This window comes from Perissodus microlepis, chromosome 16, assembly GCF_051167445.1.
Source record: "Perissodus microlepis isolate ML-2025 ecotype Zambia chromosome 16, ASM5116744v1, whole genome shotgun sequence".
In the NCBI taxonomy this organism is placed as follows: domain Eukaryota; kingdom Metazoa; phylum Chordata; class Actinopteri; order Cichliformes; family Cichlidae; genus Perissodus; species Perissodus microlepis.
The window spans coordinates 33238809-33258479 of NC_140476.1; the positions used below are offsets into that span (position 1 = coordinate 33238809).

Here is a 19671-nt window from a genome sequence, read left to right on the forward strand (position 1 = left end):
TGGTGGTTCTTTGTGTTCGGGGGTGGGCGTCCAGGTACACACCGGCTCACTCCTTGGTGGCTGCTTGTCGGGGCCTGGAGCCTGGGGTTCGCTCGGGGCACTTCGGGGGTGGGGTGCCCTCGGCCTCTCGGCCTGGGGCTCGGTCACTCTGGCACAGCTGGCTGCCGGCGGAGCTCACGGGCACGTCACTGCAACCCCCCCTGGCTTCTGCTCCGCGGCTGCTGAGTGACCCCTCATCTGGGGCTCTCCTCAGCTCTTTCTGGGACAGTGGCGCGGCTGCCCCTCTGTTGGTCTTCCTTGGTCTCTTGTGTTCTGGGGGCCTCTGGATGTCTGGAGTCTGGATCTCCTCCATACCTGCTTCATGCCCTGGAGGACGGGGCTGTGGCCCCCCCACACCCTCTAGCAGATCATTACATGAAGGAACCTTTTAAAAACAAGCGCGCTCATGCTCACAGGTGTACACACGGGTGCTCACACACACAAACTACACCCTTTTTGGCTCCTACCTCAAAGCACACTGTGCGCTGTCGATCTTACGTGCTGCACAATAATGTTTAACATCTAGTATTTACTGTCATATTCACATAGATCATCGTGATGTTGTTTATTGTATTGCTCTCTTTTTTTGCTTGTTTTCTCTTTTTTCTTTCTCAACAGGTGATTGATAGATGGATTTTTTGTCTGTTTGTTTTGTTGGTTTTTGTTTTTTGCCCTTTATCCCCGTCCCTCTTCCCCGCTGTTTTTCTTTCCCTCTTTCTTTTCCCCAGTCAAGTCTGTCCCGTGTTTAGCAAGTGAAAATAAAATAAAATAAACAATAAAAGGTGAATCTAATAGACCAATACGGCAAGGCTGGGATGGTCCATTTGGTAAAGTAAATCCGTTGGGCATCTTTCTTTGCCTTTAGACAATAATTCTGATGGCAAAAGAACCAAACGGGACAGGCAAAAAAAATAAATAAATAAAATAAATAAATAAAAAATAAAATCCTGGACTCTACCCTGTTCTCTATATAGTTTAACAATGACATGACTTTACTTCTCTGTACAAACTCAATAATCCTACCAACATTAATGACTGTCTAGCTTCTGTTACTAATTGGATCTCTCAAAATTTGCTCCACCCCAACCTTGCCTGAGATCTGTGAGATTAGCTTTTCTGCTAAGGAGATCATTCCCTGCCAGCATCGGGCTGCCGCAATGAATTCTGGGATTGCTTTTCACCAGCACGTTAAATTTGAGTCATTCAGTCTTTTACTTTCATTCATAAATATTGCAAACTATATTAAAAGTCGTTGTCCTTCTAGTGCACAACATTTTCATAATTGGTCTAGTTCAACTCCCACTTCACGTTTATTACTCAGTGCTTCCAAAGTAACTGGCAGGGACCAGGCTGCTAACAAAAACGATTCATGTTGTCCTTGAGCTGCTTCTCTAGACTCCAGGTAGACTCAGAAACCACTTAAAAATGAGAGGTTTAATTTGAATTGTAAATATAGCATCACATGGCTGCTCTGTGTCACAACTGCTGAGAGCTTTTTTAGCTGCTGGCTTTTGTGATTTCCCTCTAGAGAGAACAAAGCTACACAACACGTGTGCAGCTTGGCTTTGCAAGTTACTGGTAGGGTTGCTATATTTTTACAGTTTAGTACATTATTCATTTAGTGACATCTGATAATATTTTAGAATTTAGTTAAAAATTAAGTTATTTATTTATTTTTAGCATTTATTATTTTATGACAGTGCAGTGGAGCAGACAGCGGAGGAGGGGTAGAGGGGAAAACATGCAGTATACGGATCGCCTGCTCAGCCCACTGTGGTGTGCTGCTGACCTGATCCTAGAATAATTTTAGGAAGTCAGAGTTTGGATCTGTATTCAAGCGGATCATCGATGCCCGGCTGTGAGAAATTGTCACAGTAACGCCCAACCAGTGTGGCTTCGTCAAAGGATGCGGCACAATAGAAGCAGCAGGAGAAGCACCGGGACAAGACCAAGACCATCCATATGGCCTTCCTCAACCTGGAGAAGGCTTTTGACCGAGTCCCTCATGACCTGATCTGGCACTCTCTGTGATCACACGGGGTCCCCGAGGCCTACGTCGATTGGATCAAGCTCGTGTACAAAAACGTGACCAGCACAGTCAGAAGCCCAGTGGGAAAATCGCCACCTTTCAGCATCACCGTGGGCGTGCACCAAGGCTCCGCGCTGTCCCCGCTTCTCTTCATCCTCTGCATGGACACCGTGACCGCTGACCTCCAAGCACCCCGCCCTTGGACACTCCTCTATGCTGATGATGTCTTCCTCGCAGATGAATCCCGAATGGAGCTGCAACGCCAAACGCAGCAATGGAAGACACGCCTGAGTGAGTACGGGCTGAGGTTGAACACCAAGAAGACTAAGTACTTAGAAGCCGACCCCCAAACCGACGGCACCATCAGCATCGATGGGGAAGACCTGGCAAAAGTATCTCACTTCAGGTACCTCAGATCGATGATCAGCAATGACGGCAACATCCTGCCAGACGTACGAGCCAGGATTAATGCGGCCTGGATGAAGTGGTGCCAAGTCACTGGTGTCCTGTGCGACCGACGAATACCTGACCACCTCAAGTCAAAGATCTACAAGAGCATAGTGCGCCCTGCGGCCCTTTATGGATCAGCGTGTTGGCCATCCACCGCAAAGCACGAACAGGCCCTTCACACAATGGAAATGCAGATGCTGCGATGGTGTCTGGGCCTGAAACTATGGGACCATGTCATGAACACCGACTTCCGAAAGCGGCTTGACATCACACCGATCATGGAGAAGATGCAAGGAGCGCGACTGCGATGGTATGGGCACGTGGTCAGAAGTGACAAAAACTTGGTGGCAAGAACAGCACTGCGACTCCGCCCCCAAGGCCGGCAACCAAGGGGCAGACCAATAAGGCGATGGATAGACCGAATCAAAGACGACGTGAAGAGGATCGCACCAACTTGAACGACGCCCTTGATCGTGCTGAATGGAGGCGGGTTGCAGAAAAGCGGACCCCGCAGAGTGGGAATAACGCTAGGAGGAGGAAGAAGACTTTGGATCTGTATGTGTTGAATGTTATGGTTTTTTTAACTGTTCTTTATCCAGTTTTGTAATCGTATACAGTAGTAATTGCAATAGTAGCACACATTAAGACCTTTTTAATTAATTTATGAAATGTCTGAAAGTAAATAAATAATAATTTTTGTAGTTTTAAAGGCTTTTGTAATTTGTTTTACCACATACAGGAAACAGAGCTCGGCAGGCTGCTGGCTTGTGGTAAAATGGAATTTGGGCAGGTGAAGGAGTGAAGTCGCGGTCAGGTTTGTCAAGCTGATAATTCTCTTCAGCATTAAAGCAGACATATATGACAGCTCATGTAACCTGCTAAATGGGCTAAATCAGCCGCAGCAGTAGTGCAGGCCTGGTAATAACAACATGCCTACAAAGAACAAACACACCACAGCTTTTCACATCATGAGGGCAACATACAGACACATGCTGAGAGCTCAGGCTTCAGTCTGTTTTACACAATTTCATACAACTTGTTGTTTCCTACTGTTGGCTCAGTGAGCGTGTAATTCCTGATATTATCCTCGCAGTCACACAGCTCTGGTTATGACCACAGAAGCTCCACCCACCTGCTGATCAAAACTCGTGTTTACACGAGGCAACAAATCAGAAGAACGCCTCGCAGAGGATGGAAATGAGGGATTTTCAGGCACTGCACAGGGCACAAGTATTCAGACCCATCTTTGAATGAACTAGACTGTTTTGGTTGACAGGTTTTTGGTTACTTACTTCGGACATGGTTCTCTGCACAGTACAACATATCTGCGGCGTGGATGAACTGATAGCCAGAGCCCCTCACCCGCAGCTCAGCCTCCGTGTACCCCAGCACTATCTTCCCCCTGTACAAAAAACGACCAGAGTTACCTCGGGCAGCTGTTTACAGTTCATTCCACATGTCACTGTAAAGAAAGCAAAAACAAAAAACTACAGTATTATATTTTAGTATAGTCACCCTGTGAAACTTCTACCAGTGTGATGTTGTTTTAGTTTTCTCCATTTTTCTAAAGAATAAAACACCTCCCACCCATCTGACACACCCATGGATCTCATGAAGGAGGATACATATGATCAAAACACGTACAACACAACTTAACTTAACCTCCTAGGACCTGGGTCCACATATGTGGACATCACATTTTGGGTTATTTAGACCAAAATACTCAATTTCGCTCTACAAGGGCCTGATATCCACTCACGAGGACGTTATACTGCTACTGTTCTATTGAAATTTTAAACGAATATCCTCATATGTGGCTCTAATTTTTGTCAGAAACAAAAATCAGGTAAAAAAAAAAAAATCTGGTAATTCTTTATTTTTACATTCATCGGGTCCCAATCAGCCCAGATATCAAAGAGAAATTAAAAATGCTGCCGTGGAAGAGTTCGGGTCTCAGGAGGTTAAGCATAACCCGTCTGTGGTTTGTCAGCTAGATTTCTTTGTCTCACTTTGAAACGCCAAAATCGTTCAACAGAAAATGAGCGATGTCACCTGAAATCTAACATCCAATGAAAATGCTCCACTTTAGCATGTGGCTAACACAAATCTCAAACCGAACTGTACCTCCTAACCCTAACAAACAAACAAACAAACAAAAAACAGACGTGAGGTGTCTCAGTCGAATACAAAGTACTGAAAAGTATTTTTACTTTGCGTCACAGGCCATGGGGGTGAAGTCCAGCTTGTGTTTGGTTCTAAAGATCATGTTCTTGGTTCTGATCTCTAGAATGGATGGAGGCTGAAGAGGAGTTGCAATAGCGAATAATGCAAGCAGCGGCGCAGCTTTCCCTCCATTTTCTTGCCACTGGTTCTGCCCATGCAAGAACTTGAGCCTTCCCTGGATATTCAAAGCCTGGAAGTAAGCAAAATAACCAGTTATCCTTCTGGTAATGTATGTGACTTTGTGTCTGTGAAGGTTCTCAGTCATCCAGGTCATCGTAGTCAAAGGAGCTTGCAAAGAAAAGCGTCTGGACTTCTTTAAGTTTACTTGAAGACGTTTCACCTCTCATCCGAGAAGCTTCTTCTTCTTCTTCTTCTTCTTGAAGAAGCTTCTCGGATGAGAGGTGAAACGTCTTCAAGTAAACTTAAAGAAGTCCAGACGCTTTTCTTTGCAAGCTCCTTTGACTATGTGACTTTGTATTTGTATTAGTAGATGTACTATTTTTATAACCTGTGAGTACTACAGGTAACTGTAAAGATGGATCTTTGAGGGAAAACCTCAGTGAAGGTGGGAGTTAGCGGGCATGGGAACATGGAAACAGGTAGCAGACGACTCTGATAAAAGTTTGGATCCTTTTCTGGGAAAATGAAGCTCAGAAAACTGATCACCTATCAGTTTGAATATTAGTGATCCAGACTGTGAATAGAAAGTGCTTTGAGGGTTCAGTTAGAGCTGAAAAGTACTACATAAATACCTGTTCATGTCTTTAACCCACCAGGTATATAAGAATACACAGATACACTCCTACGATAGATGTCTACGTGCAGAGAACGGGGACGTCAAGTCCAGCGTGTTGAGCGTGTTGATGTGTTAGCTCTGGTAAAAACAGAAAATGTCACGTACCAGGAAACCAGAAGAGTTGTCCAAGAGGCAGCGAAAGCGACACACAAAGCTTCTCTCCAGGAAGGACGAGTTCTCCGGGGGCAGTTGTTCCGGGTTGTAGCAGACCACAGATGAGCTACTGTCAAATTCCATCTCTATAAAAACCACAAAGAAAACCGTGGGCAGAGCCATACTTCCATGTGTCGGTGTGTTTGTAATGCAGTGATTCTTGAAGGTCGAATGGGCATTAGATATTGATTTTCAACTGGGTCCCTTGGGCACAGAGACTTTTAAAATGACAGTAGGTACTCTGGATGATGAGATACTCAAAGTGTTGGCAACTTTATACTGGAGAACGTCCGCTCATCTTCTGAGAAACTCTACCTCCCTAAGATACAACCTGTTCATTCAACAGGTTCATTTAAATGTTCCTCCAGCTTTGCTTTTTCCTGCCTCAACTTTTTGAGACACATCAAATTCAACATGAGTTGTTATAATGTAGCAAACTGTCCTGGTTTAAAGATTTGATATGTTTTCAGAAATGTGTTCCTGAGATTTGCAAATGATTTAAAGAAGAGAGTGCAAACGGTTTCTCAGAGTCCGTCGGTTGTGTCAGGGCCACAGGTCTTAAACAGAGTGCTAACACATAACACATAAGCATTTTAAAACCCAAACACACTTCACCTCATAAGCCACAGTGAAGATCACAGGGTCATGTGATCTGACCTGAGGCTGTTCTTACAGCTTAAACCATCTGATACTGACATCCAAATGTTCATGGTTGTGTTCATGTGGACAGCAGTGGAAGGTCGAAAACAAAGACTTTCTCATATTTGAGTCTTTAAGAAGTTCACCAACAAATAATATTCAGTTAGATGATGGCAAAGATAATATTGAAAGATTTGCAGAATCTGGGGAAATCTGCAAGTTTTGGGTCCAACATTGTAACAAACACAATGCTGTTGAAATAACTCTCACAGCTGCAAAGGTAAGTTAAAACTTTACCAAGCAAAGACAGAATAAAAAAGAAAAACGAGAAACTGGGAAAAGCCTTTGAGGGTAGAGGGCTCTGTAGTAAAGGAGTGTGTGTGCTGAACTGTCATACAGGAATGAAAGCACGTGTGAGGTGAGATCACCTTTGGGGGATGTTGGATCAGGAGGATTCAAAGCCCAGTCCAGGTTTCTTCTGAGCTCCTGCTGGTCCTCCGTGTGGACCAGTTCATACACACTCTGGTGCATGACATCAGTCTGAGAGAGAAAAAGAGACATTTTTAAGCTTTTTTAAAACGTAACCTGATTATAATTCTTTATTTTCCTCAACCTCATTGTTTGTTGATCTGTTGACGTGCAACAGTGTTGGTAGTGTGTAAAGACTGTAGGTTGTGTGAGTCTGACTATGTGAAGTGATCTGAATGTGAATCTATGCTGCTGCTGTAGTAAACATCTGTTGTGCCTCGTCATAGTAGTTACATGGAGACTAACATCTTCACTGAGTAACACACTTAATGCTAACAGTAAACTAAAAGCACACATTAGGTGATGTAATGGTTTTAACTTTAGTCTAAGAGAAGTTAAAGAATAAAACAAACCTGCTTACACTCAGTGTGCGATCGACACAGCACTTCTTTTAATTTTTGCAAATATTTTTATTGAAAAAAGAAAACACAGTACTTGCAGTTACCGAAATACAATTGACCTTTCTTCATTTTCCTAAGTAAATATACTTATATATATATATATATATATATATATATATATATATATATATATATATATATATATATATATATATATATATATATATATATATATATATATATATATATATATATATATATATATATATAGAGCATCTATATTTATTTATATATATATATAAATAAAAAAAAACACTAAACAAAAACGCATTCTAAAACAAAGATCCCCCCCTCAACACAACAGTAACAGAAGTACATTTAGACAGGCAATACCTCTAGACTAGTAAAATAAGAAATAAAGGGTTGCCACTTTTTGCAACCTCTCAACGTATATTTAATTTTTTCAAGTTTTAAAAAAAAACATAACATCTTTAAGGCACTGGGAAACAGTAGGATACTTAACAGACTTCCAATGCAACAATATTAGACGTCTCGCTAATGGGATGTGAAGGCTATAATATCCTTTTGTGTGGAATCAAGTGTAAGTGAGCGATCAGGAATCCCAAATACAGCAATCAGAGGACAGGAATGAAGAGTTACCCCAAGAACAGTTGACATAATACCAAAATACCCTGTCCAGAAACCTTCCAGCTCAGGACAGAAAAAGCATGTGGCTAAGGTGACAAGGAGAGCCGTGGCATTTATCACATTTGTTTTCCACTTCTGGATACAATTCAGAAACTCTAGACTCAGAGAAATGCACCCTGTGTATGATCTTAAATTGAATAAGTCCAAGATGAGCACAGGAGGTGGAAGACCGTACCCTCGCTATAGCCTGTTCCCAAGACTCCTCATGTATTTGAATTCCTAGTTCTCCTTCCCATGGACACTTAAGCTTAACATTAGAGTGGTTACTAAAAGACAGGATAGCATCATAGAGTTTCGAAATGGTTCCTCTGTGATGAGGAATAAATGATAACGTAGTTTCCCACTGCTGTTCTGGAGGTAAAGAGGGGAAATTTGGGAAACACTCGGCAACAAAATGTCGAATTTCAAAATAGCGAAACAAATGGGTGATAGGGAGATCGTAACGAGAAGACAAGTTGGCAAAACTATCGAAAACACCATCCACATATAAATGTTTGAACTGTTTTATACTCTTGTCACACCACACTGAGAATGTCGAGTCCAAGAGTGAAGGGAGAAACAAATGGTTGTCGCTTAGAGGACCCGAGGAAGACGGCATTACAAAATTAAAGTGACGTCTAAACTGAAACCAGATCTTGAGTGTGTTAAGAACCACATGATTATCAGTATACAGAGAGGGTTTTACGGGTAAAGAGCAAAGCTGGTAAAGAAGAGCCCTTACATGATGATAGCTCCAATTTACACCACGAGGAACCAGAAGATTTTAGCCAGTAGCAAACTTTATGGATGTGAGCGGCCCAGTAGTGGGCTAGAAAATTAGGCAATGCAAGTCCTCCACTAAATCTTCATCGCTGCAGTGAAGTTTTAGAAGCCCTGGGCGGCTTCCCTCCCCAAATGAAAGAACCAATAATCTTGTCCAGTGAAACAAAAAAATGTTTCGGCAAAAATAAGGGAATCGACTGAAATAAAAATAAAAAATTTGGTACGATGTTCATTTTAACAACATTAATCTTACCGATTAAAGAAAGGGGGAGATTACCCCATCTTTGAATATCAGATGTGATCCTTGATATAAGAGGAGACAAATTAGCTGATTTAAAGCCAGATAGAGATCGAATCACGTTAATCCCTAAGTACTTAAACCCAGATGGACTGAGACGAAATGGTAGATCGGACTGTTGAAGTAGACGTGCTGCCGTATTAACAGGAAAACACTCACTTTCCCTAAATTTAATTTATAACCTGAAAACGAACTGAAGTTCTCCAGAATACTTAAAACAGCAGGGATGGAGCGTGCGGGGTCAGTCATATATAATAACAAGTCATCCGCATACAATGATACTTTATGTGTAATTCCAGCGCCTTGAGGCGACTTTTGTTGTGATTTGGCGCTATATAAATAAAATTGAATTGAATTGAATTACGGTAATGGTAAAATGGCCTGCATTTGTATAGCGCTTTTCTAGTCCTTAAGGACCCCAAAGCGCTTTACACTACATTCAGTCATTCACCCATTCACACACACATTCACACACTGGTGATGGCAGCTACATTGTAGCCACAGCTGCCCTGGGACGCACTGACAGAGGCGAGGCTGCCGGACACTGGCGCCACCGGGCCCTCTGACCACCACCAGTAGGCAAACATGGGGTTAGTATCTTGCCCAAGGATATTTGGCATGCAGCCAGGAGGCAGCCTGGGATCGAACCACCGACCTTCTGATTAGTGGCTGACCTGCTCTGCCACCTGAGCTACAGCCACCCCAGCACGGATGAGTCCCCTGAATACAGAAGAAGATCTCGATGTGATAGACAGAGGCTCGATGACAATGGCAAAGAGTAAAGGTGACAGAGGGCAACCTTGACGACAACCACGACCCAGCGCAAAATAATCAGAGTAAACATCATCAGTATGAACACTGGCTTTAGGGGACGAATAAAGAAGCCGAATCCAGGAAATAAATTTATCGCCAAAACCAAATTTCTCTAAAACTGCAAACAAGTACTCCCACTCCACCCTATCGAAAGCCTTTTCAGCATCTAAAGAAATCACAAGTTCAGGAAGTTCAGATAGACGCTTTGAGTAAATAACATTAAAGAGTGTACGGGTATTAAAAAACAGTTGCCGTCCCTTTATGAAGCCATTCTGCTCTTCAGATATAATTCGAGGAAGCACATCCTCAAGGCGAGATGCAATTACTTTAGCCAGTACCTTTGCATCGGCATTAAGCAGAGATAATGGCCTGTAGGAACCACAGGAGGTTGGGTCCTTGTCATTTTTGAGAACGATCGCTATGGTGGCTTGTGTGAACGTAGGTGGTGATGAACCCGCCAAGGATTCATTAAACACAGACAAAAGCAATGGTGCCAATTTACCAATAAATGTTTTATAAAATTCCATTGGAAGCCCATCCGGGCCCGGGGCTTTATTAGACTGCATAGCTGTAATAGCTTTTAATACTTCTTCAACAGATAATGGGGAGTCCAATCGCCAGGCAATATTAGCACCAATAACAGGGTTTGAAAGATTATGAAGACATTCATTCATTTTAGCTTTATCCGTGGGAAATTCGGACTTGTACAACGAAGAGTAAAATGTTTTAAAGGTAGAATTAATTTCCAAGGGATCTGTAGTAATATTGTCATAAGAGTGTTTAATACTGGGTATCACACGTGAGGAGGCCTGACGTCGTAGCTGATGTGCCAACAAGCGACTAGCCTTGTCACCGTATTCATAATATGAGCCACGACTGCGTAGTAACAAGTGCTCAGCCTCTTTGGTTGACATAAGATCAAATTCTGCTTGTAAATCGAGGCGCTGCTTCAGTAATTCTGGAGAAGGGTTCAGTGTATAACTTTGATCAAGGTTACTAATTGCAGCTATAAGTTCTTTAAGCCTGGCATTAATCTTTTTATTAGCATGGACAGAGTAAGAAATAATTTGACCTCTCAGGTAGCATTTAAGAGTCTCCCATAGCAGAGAATATGAAACTGAATCATCCTGATTGAAGGACAAGAACTCGTCAATAGAGCTTGAAATAAATTCAGAGTTAAACCTCCAAAGTGGAGGACTACGTTTATGGGTAGAAAGCTGAACATCCAATAGCAGAGGAGAATGATCAGATATTACAATACCAGAATAGTCGGAAGAATTGACACACGAATTAAGAGTTCTGTCGATGAAAAAATAATCAATCCTGGAATAAGAATGATGGACCTGAGAGAAAAACGAAATGTTTTGATTGAAGAGTTGAGAAATCTCCATGGATCAACAAGATCATTCTGTTTCATAAAATCTGAGAATGTTTTAGAGATGATGGAGTCAAATTACGAGGACTAGATCGATCCTAGGTTGGATCAAAAACACAATTCAGGTCTCCACCAAGGATCAGCAAATGAGTATTCAGAAAGGGGATGTTACTCAGCAATCTATTAGTGAAGCATCATTGGGGCACATACATTTACCAACAAAACCTTTTTCTGCATCAGGGTACCAGCAACAATGATGTATCTACTGTTCCTATCAGCGATAACATTGGTCGAAGAGAATTGAACTTTCTTATTAATGAGAATGGCCACTCCTCTAGCCTTCGAATTAAAATTTGGGTGAAAGACCTGACCCACCCAAGGGCAATATAACCTATAATGATCCTTAATGCGAAGATGAGTCTCCTGTAAAAATGCTATATCAGAATTTAGACGTATCAAGTGAGTAAAAACCTTAAATCTCTTAACAGGGTTACCCATACCTCTGATATTCCAACTAATGAAGCTAAGAGGCATGCCTGACCCAGCAATGCTGGGGTCTATATTGCCATTAACCATTCATAAAAAGGGAGAAGAAAAAAAACAAACCAAAATGCCAGTGGCCATGAAGAGCCAAAATGGGACAGCCCCCCCAACCCTGAACTCAAATACACAAAGTCTCCAGCGAACAGAACAAAGGAGACAGCAGTGAACCCCAAAGTAGCAAGAATGTGAATGTGTGAATGTGAGAGTGAATGAATAGTGGAATTGTACAGCGCTTTGGGTGCCTAGAAAAGTGCTATATAAATGCAATCCATCATTATTATTATTAGTATTATTAAAAATGATTCACCAAAGTGACTGGACTAACTGGAGCCCGAATAAAAATAAAAGCAAGAGAGGAAAAGAGAAAAAACCCCAAAAAACCCTCTCAACAACTTCTCTAGTGTATAACAGCGTGTGCGTGACAATAAACATGTTTGTTTTGTTTTGTTTTTAGAAAAAAAAACCAAGCAAAAAAGATCTCACAGTGCAAAATATGATTTCCTCAGATGGAGAACTTTCCAACACAGAAAGTGCATAAAAAAAAAAATTAAAACAAAAACAACAAAAACAACAAAAAACAAAAACAAAAAACAACCCAGTCCTGTGCAAATCAAAGCAGCAAGCTTGGAGAAGATTGTGCTGGACTGGTCCGAAGTTCAAGTATATATTACATGATTCAGTTTCATTAATTAACAATGAAAATAAAAGGAACCAGCACACCAACAGTACAATAACCAGCACAACGGCCTAAGAAAACAATGCACAGGTGGCGTTAAACCTGACGAGAGCGTGAACCCTTAGCAGCATTACAGCATCAAACTGAGGGGCTATCGAGGCTCACCCAGAGATCTAAGTTTTGACATAATCACTGGCCTCCTCTGCTGAAACAAAGTCCTTCTCGACACCCTTATACGTGATGCGGAGTCGCGCTGGATGAAGCAGGCCATACCGAACACCTTCAATGCCACGGAGTTGCTGCCTGACCGTGTTGAATGCAGCACGAGCCCGTGCCACCCTGGCGGTGTAGTCGGGGAAGACTGAGATGGTCTCCAACTTTAATCTGTCGGCGTTCTCTAGCACGTCGTAAAATGTCAACACAGTCAGTGTGGTAATGAAACCTGCATACAATGGCTCGTGGACGGTCGCCGGGCTTAGGTGTGGGCTGGAGGGTCCTGTGCGAACGGAACGATCCAAAAGCAGCTCCTTCCCCAGATCAAATGCTTCTTTTAGCAAGGAGGCTACGGCAGCAGTGGTGCACGTGTCAGGGCCCTGCGGTACTCCCACTATCCTAACACTGTTGCGCCGCGACCTGGACTCCAAGTCTTCACACGTATTTTCCAGCTTGGCTACAAGAGCTGTGAGGCCCGTGATAGAGTTTTTGATCTCAGCTATATCATCAGAGCAGACAGTAAGTGCGTGCTCCATCTCCTTCACCGTACCTTTTAGCTCGGACATGGTAGAGTCATTGGCAGCTTTATCGATCGCCAGCTGCGTCTTCACCGCCTGCAGGTCGAACTTAATGGTAGACAAAGCATCACCCAGAGTGTCCTGAAGTTCCTTTTTAAAGATGTCGGCGATATCTTTCCTCAGCGAAGCCAGCAACTCGACCTCGAGTTGGTCGCGGTTTGCAAACTAGGCCTCAGTTGTGTTTGAATAGTACTGCGGGTTTTAACATTTTTTGCTGCCATTTTACGCAGGCCCGAGTAAAACTTCTCAACAAAACAATCCACAAACCAAAACAGGACTGCAAATATGGCCAAAAAGCGCGAATGAATAACAACTTAATCGAAATCGGCGGGAGCTCCCAGACTCGCGTCCTACTCCATCGAAGCTCAACCGGAAGTCCCACAGCACTTCTTTTAAACAGAGTTCCTTGTTTTCTATAATATAGAACCCTGATTATATGCCACAGATGCATTTTTATTACATTTTTATTGTCACAGAAGTTCTACTATTAGATATAATAATGGTGCAAGCTCCACCTGTACATAGTGCTTAAAAGCTGGACGTAACACTGTGCGAGCGGTGGTGCAGAGACGTGCTGTGCACTGCAGGATGCTGTTGTGGCCGCTGGTTTCTACAAAAGGCCAAGCTATAAATAGGTCTTTCTGCAGCTGTCTGAGCCTGTGACCCTAGCATGCAGGGACTATACTAATGGATCGACGCAGACCCCCGTGTTGCTCCCGCCAGTTGTTGCACGCAAGCAATGCATTTATCAGCTGATGAAGCAGAGCCTCTAACACCTGTAAAATTACTACTTTTGTATTTCAATACAATATAAAATATCGAATAAATCGTTAGAACCCAGGACCTACTTAATGCCACCATGTCACAATGACACCCATTTAGAACCTGTCGCATCCCTAAATGCTAAGCTACTCTGGCTTCTGGTTCTCAGTAGTGAGGAATGACAATTAATGGATGTAATTAGAGTGAAAAACAGACTGATACCTGATGGAAGCCCAGATAGTCCTGAATGGTGTGAGAGGAGTAGAAGATGGTCCCACTAGCAGTGATAACCAGGATGAATCCATTGAGAGCCTGTTAAAGCAGATGCACAGACAGTGACAGTTCATTACTGTGCTTTCATCCGTGTGCTGCAGGCTGCAGGATCTGACTGTCATCAGCCACACATGATCATAATGATGTGACTTTAATTAGAGGATATACATTGACGAACAACGGGTACAACAATATGTTCTTTTCCCTTTTCGTTCATTTCCATCTAACAACATTTTTGTCAGACAGTGGGAGGTGGAATAAACGTGGATCTGAGGTTGTGGTTTGGGGGGGGGGGCCCTCTGTGAGGACTGGTGCTGGCTCTCTGGCTGTGCAGACCTCCAAAGAAACTGTCCTGCATGAGGAGCAATGACTGAGCGTGACAACAGTCTTGACGATTACAGTGAATGTACGCTATATTGAAAAAAGTACAGTATTAGCTTGTCTGCATTCACAAACATTCAAACCTAAGATATGCTTTTGTTAATTGATAGTTTTTAATATGATGTTTGCAGCTACAGCAGTGAGAGCTCCAGTTTTTGGCTCGCGGTATCCCAAAGGTGACAGAATCCAATATACAGCATCGGTCCGATCCTGACCTAAATTACTGGATCGGATATCGGGGAGAAAAAAAATATAATTCGATCCATTAAATATCACAAAAGCGCCTCAGAAAACTTGCAACATGGCGTAACCCAGGTAGTGACCTCAGCACGTCGGAGCAGTACGCGTCACGTGACAGAGCGGCTGTTGTGTGCGAGACCTGTCGGCAGTCTGGAGTTCACACTGAAAGCATTTGGAGCCGCGCTACGTCCTGCCAAACCAGGTGTTGTACCAAGGTAGGGATTCCCGAGAAAACGGTCCCCCCCCCGCTGCGAGCACCCGCCGGACACAGAGTGGGATCCAGTTCACTCCGCCTCCGTTACAGACAATTAGACGTGGAAGTAGTGATGTTTGAGTTTTGTGAAAAAGTGAAAATGAGTGTTGTTATATTACCATTCAGTGTGAGGGTTCTCACGTGGTGAGGGACGGGGTTGTTTTAACAAACGCCTGATAATTATATTTATCCTCCTGTGACTTTGCTGCATAAAGAGCCAAAACCTCCATTTCAGGAGGAGTTCGTCGTTATAAGAAGTCGGTTTATGTTCAGCTTTAAGAACATAAGGGTCCATTTTTTCTAAAGTTGTTGAATATAAATATTATTTTCTGCTGATATTGCACTTCTTTCTTTCAGAACCAAAGAGTTTGTGAAACCTGCATAAAATTGCATTTTAAATTCCTTTTTGAATATCACTTTAAATACTTAGATCTCTGCTAAAAGTTTAAATGAAAAGATCAGTTTTGCTGAACTGACAAATATTTTGGGTGCAGTGTATTTTTTGCATACGGGTATAAAAGACCGATTCATATCGGTGTTGGCAGATATACAAATTTATAATATTGGTATCGGACATAAAAAAGTGGTATGGTGCCATCTCTGGTTTCTTTCTCTCTTGCAGCCTGTCCACATGACAGTAAGAACAAACCTCCTGTGCTGCTGGGAGGCGTACAGTCAAAAAGAGGAGTGAATGAGGTGTGGTCCCATTCCTGAAATACACACAAATTACCTCAAACTTCCAGGTTGCTGTAAGGTCATCCAGAGAAACATGCTCTGTCACTTTGTTGTAAATATGGTTAATAGAAAAGAAAGAAAAGCGACGTTTCTGGAAAAAGCATCTCTTTACTTAGAAATCTAAAAAGACATGACTGCCTAGAATCAGTTTAAACGTTTGGTAGATGCTTAGATCAACAAAATCGTTATTTTAGTTGTTATTTCTTGAAACAATAAGAATATCCAACACAAGACTGCCTGTAAAATGCTAGATAGTGCTTTTCTACTCGAGCAGTCAAAGTACTTTATACAACATGCCTCATTCTCCCACAGTTCATATTCGCCTCTCTGCATCAGTACTGTGATGGTTCAGTCCAAGGTACCGGAACATTTCTTACTTTATTTTGGTGACTTCTTAGACCACATCAGGAAACCAGGATTTTTTTGGTCCCCACAAAGATACACACACACACACACGCACACACACACACGCACACACACACACGCACACACACACACGCACACACACACACACGCACACACACACACACACACACACACGCGCACACACACACACACATAAACGCACACACGCACACACACACACGCGCACACACACGCACGCACACACACACACGCGCGCGCACACACACTCCTCCTCTCTGATAGCACAGCGCTGATGCCCTCCCATGATCTGCCTCCTTCAGGGAGCAGAAACAGCCACTGAAACTGGGCGACACAAACATTTCAGTGTCTGAACTGTTTCTGAATCGTCCAGAATCAAACCAGTTAGCACCTCATGGTATCATTAACCTCCGAGCTGTCAGGGGTTTACTTCAGGCATCATCTGTTTACTTCTTGTTTCCAGACTAAAAGCAGTCAGCCTGTGTCCTGTGTTGTCTTAGCTGTCGTTCATTATTAACATTACCTAAAAGGGAAAAGTAGCACAATTACTAAATTCTGCCATATTTCCTCCATTCTCTCAGTTTGAATAATTGATTGGCTCCTCTATAATTCACTACCATCTGATGTGAAGAACAGCAAAGGAAGAGGCTTCATAAAAGAAGTCCTTTTATGAAGCCTCTTCCTTTGGAGACAAACCATCACTGTTCATCTCCTCGCTTATTCTGAGGATCAGGAGCATGAGGAGCAAGTTCTCTGTGGAGCAGCCGCCTCCTGACTCATCTACAAATGACCTTTCATTTCTCACTTTGAACAGTTTGGGGAAACGTACAGTTATCATGTGAAAGAAGTCTGAAAATGTTGGAGAAAGGAGCCTGTTTCCTCAGCTCTCCTGGAATGCCAGTGTGATGCACATTGGAAGGAAGTGGACTGGAAAATCAAAGACTGCAGCCGATCCCGAAAAGCTCCGGCAGCCAGCAAGCTCTCTCCTCGGTCACACACGCAGCGCAGACGGCACAAAGCTCTTATCTTTCTGTTAGAAGTCAAATTGGATTTTTGATCAATAATTTCTATCTGAAATTCCAGAAAATATCCCATAACAGCATTTCTATCAGATTATCCTATCACACTCTCCAGGTCACCTAATTCGTATTTGATTAGAGCTGAAGTCTGTGATATTTACAGTACATTTGTACAAACTGGTCCATAAAGAGGCCGTGGATTAACCGAACCAGTAACCTGGTGGATGTGAGTCCAGGGAACACTCCAGTCTACACTGCAGGCATTTACAGCCCGTTCTCACTCCCGAGGCGTAACATCCCGACGATTTGTCAAGTCCCAAGGCGTTCCTGAGGAACGAGTTCTTATGCTACGCGCTGGGTTATGGATGAAATCCAGTAGAATGACACGTCATGCACGTTCCAGCCATGTATTCCAGCCCTAACCCCGAGCAGCACTTTATTGACATTAGATTGTTTTCTAAAGAGATTTCAGCAAAATGAAGGAACGTGTAGATTGAGAGTGACATGAGGGCCACGTCGAGTCATCAGAACAGAAAAAAACAAGGCTGAGCTCAAATATAAACACTGACTTGATGAAGACTTGAGCAGTAACGTCGTTGAAGTAGCTCCAACAGACACTGAGCCTCCTGCTGTTCGTGGCTCTGAGAATGACACTAACGCTGTTTTCACGCATGACCCAAAGACACAAAAGTGCAAATGAATGCTCCTTTACTCATCAGCTCGCTGGCTGCAGCTCGCTGGCTGCAGCGGAACAGCTCAGGCGATCTTTAATTGCACCAGTGTGAACCGATGTGAGGATAGCAGTGAATCATCCCTCACACACTTTGTGATTTTGTCATAAAGAGGTCGCTGTCATTTTTTTACACGTCTGCCACACAAACATTTATACAAGTGTGGTTTTAAAAATTCAGGTATTTTTAAGTATAAAGGAGCTAAATCGTATTATTCATGCACAGATAAAGTCAAACATATTTGAACAACACTGAGACTTTTGTCAGACGTGAAACTACAGCAGCAGAACCTTTGGTGGTAGAAGAGCAACACAGCAGTTTTAATGCAGTTCTCAAATGTACCAAAATGAAACAATAAGTCACGTGAACAGAGTAAAATGTCAAAGACAGTCTCATCGAGAGCTGAGTCCCAGAGCCTGCATGATGCTCCCAGCTGGGAATCCCTGGAGCTGAATCCTAACAGCAAACTAACACTAAAGACAACATGTTTGACTAATTAATAAATACTAACTATAGACAAAGGCGTCACAGTTTTGTTGTACATGGTCAGTGATGATAAAGGGCTGCTCTGTTGTAGTCATGGTGCTTTTGGTGGTTCATAACTGACCTGCAGCAGAAGCTCACCCTCGGGGATCTTCGTATTTGTTCCTCCTGTTTTATTGTGACCATCCTTCCCTCCATTTCGATTGTTAAGGGCAACTGCAGAGAGAAACACACATGCTTCAGTCTTGTGATGTTTGCACAGCACTGCTGTTATTTTCTCTACATTAAAAGCAGGAAACACACTAACAAAGCACTTCATGCTGTTTCTATGCAATAAGCAGTTTCCTCAGGTTCAGAGCTTTTGAGCTAAAATATACTGTTTTTACTTTAAAACAGAGAAGAAAGACGACAAATTCCTTCTCATCGTTGTGCAGGTGAAGCCAAAGGCAACACGTCACATCCCGACGCTGTGACAAATCGTCCGTGAGGCACTCGGAGGCACGAGAGCCATTTGGAATGAATCTATACATGTAAACGTGTTTTATGTTCTGATCATGAAACACTATTTCCTACGGTTGAGGTTAAGGTGAGGGCTGGAGTACATGCTGCAGCGTGTTACCGCCACAAGCTGAATTCTATTGGATTCAACTGAGAATCCAAAGCATATCATCAGGACACTGACGGGTACCTTTCGTGTTAATATGAGACACACACATGACAAATCATCAGTATTACACGTTGGGAATGAGAATGCTAAGCTTCATCATCTTTTCTAGTCTTTGGCTTAGAAAGAAGTTGGTGTGGAAGAATATTTGCCGATGCTTCATCCCCTGCTTTGTGGGGTTTTTTTGCGTTTATCCATTATGCCAGCAGCGTCTAAGCATTTTTTTTTTTTAAATTATACCACACCCCCTCCCTGCAATGACTCTGCGCGCCCCCTAGGGGGTGTGCCCCCCACTTTGGGAACCACTGGCTTAGTGGGAAGTTGAAGGTTGTCAGGTCAACTACAGCTTTTCACCACGCCCCCCTTTCTCTCTTTTCTTATGAACTTACAATATATTTATTAGAAACACATACATTTGATCATGTCCACCACTTTGTTAACCTCACCTGTTTTCAAATGAGCAATTTATCTACAACGTTTTACTCCCATTGACTCCCATTAACCTGCCGCTGTGACCACAGGTTTCACCCTACAGATGCAGCTACACTCGACTCCTTTCACAGAAGCCCTTCTTCAAAGCAC

The 19671-nt window shown here is 42.9% G+C and overlaps 1 protein-coding gene across 3 annotated transcripts in view; it reads right to left on the minus strand.

Moving 5' to 3' along the window:
• LOC146371271 (aryl hydrocarbon receptor-like) overlaps nt 1-19671 on the minus strand; it is a 47136-nt gene that overhangs the window by 14491 nt on the left and 12974 nt on the right. For all 3 annotated transcript variants that reach the window (XM_084908274.1, XM_084908272.1, XM_084908275.1), the window contains exons 3-8: nt 18550-18641; nt 14149-14238; nt 6758-6869; nt 5643-5776; nt 4729-4931; nt 3811-3920 (exon numbers count right to left, since the gene is read on the minus strand). In XM_084908274.1, the coding sequence (XP_084764400.1) occupies nt 3811-3920; nt 4729-4931; nt 5643-5776; nt 6758-6869; nt 14149-14238; nt 18550-18641 (741 nt within the window). The remainder of the gene's footprint in view (nt 1-3810; nt 3921-4728; nt 4932-5642; nt 5777-6757; nt 6870-14148; nt 14239-18549; nt 18642-19671) is intronic.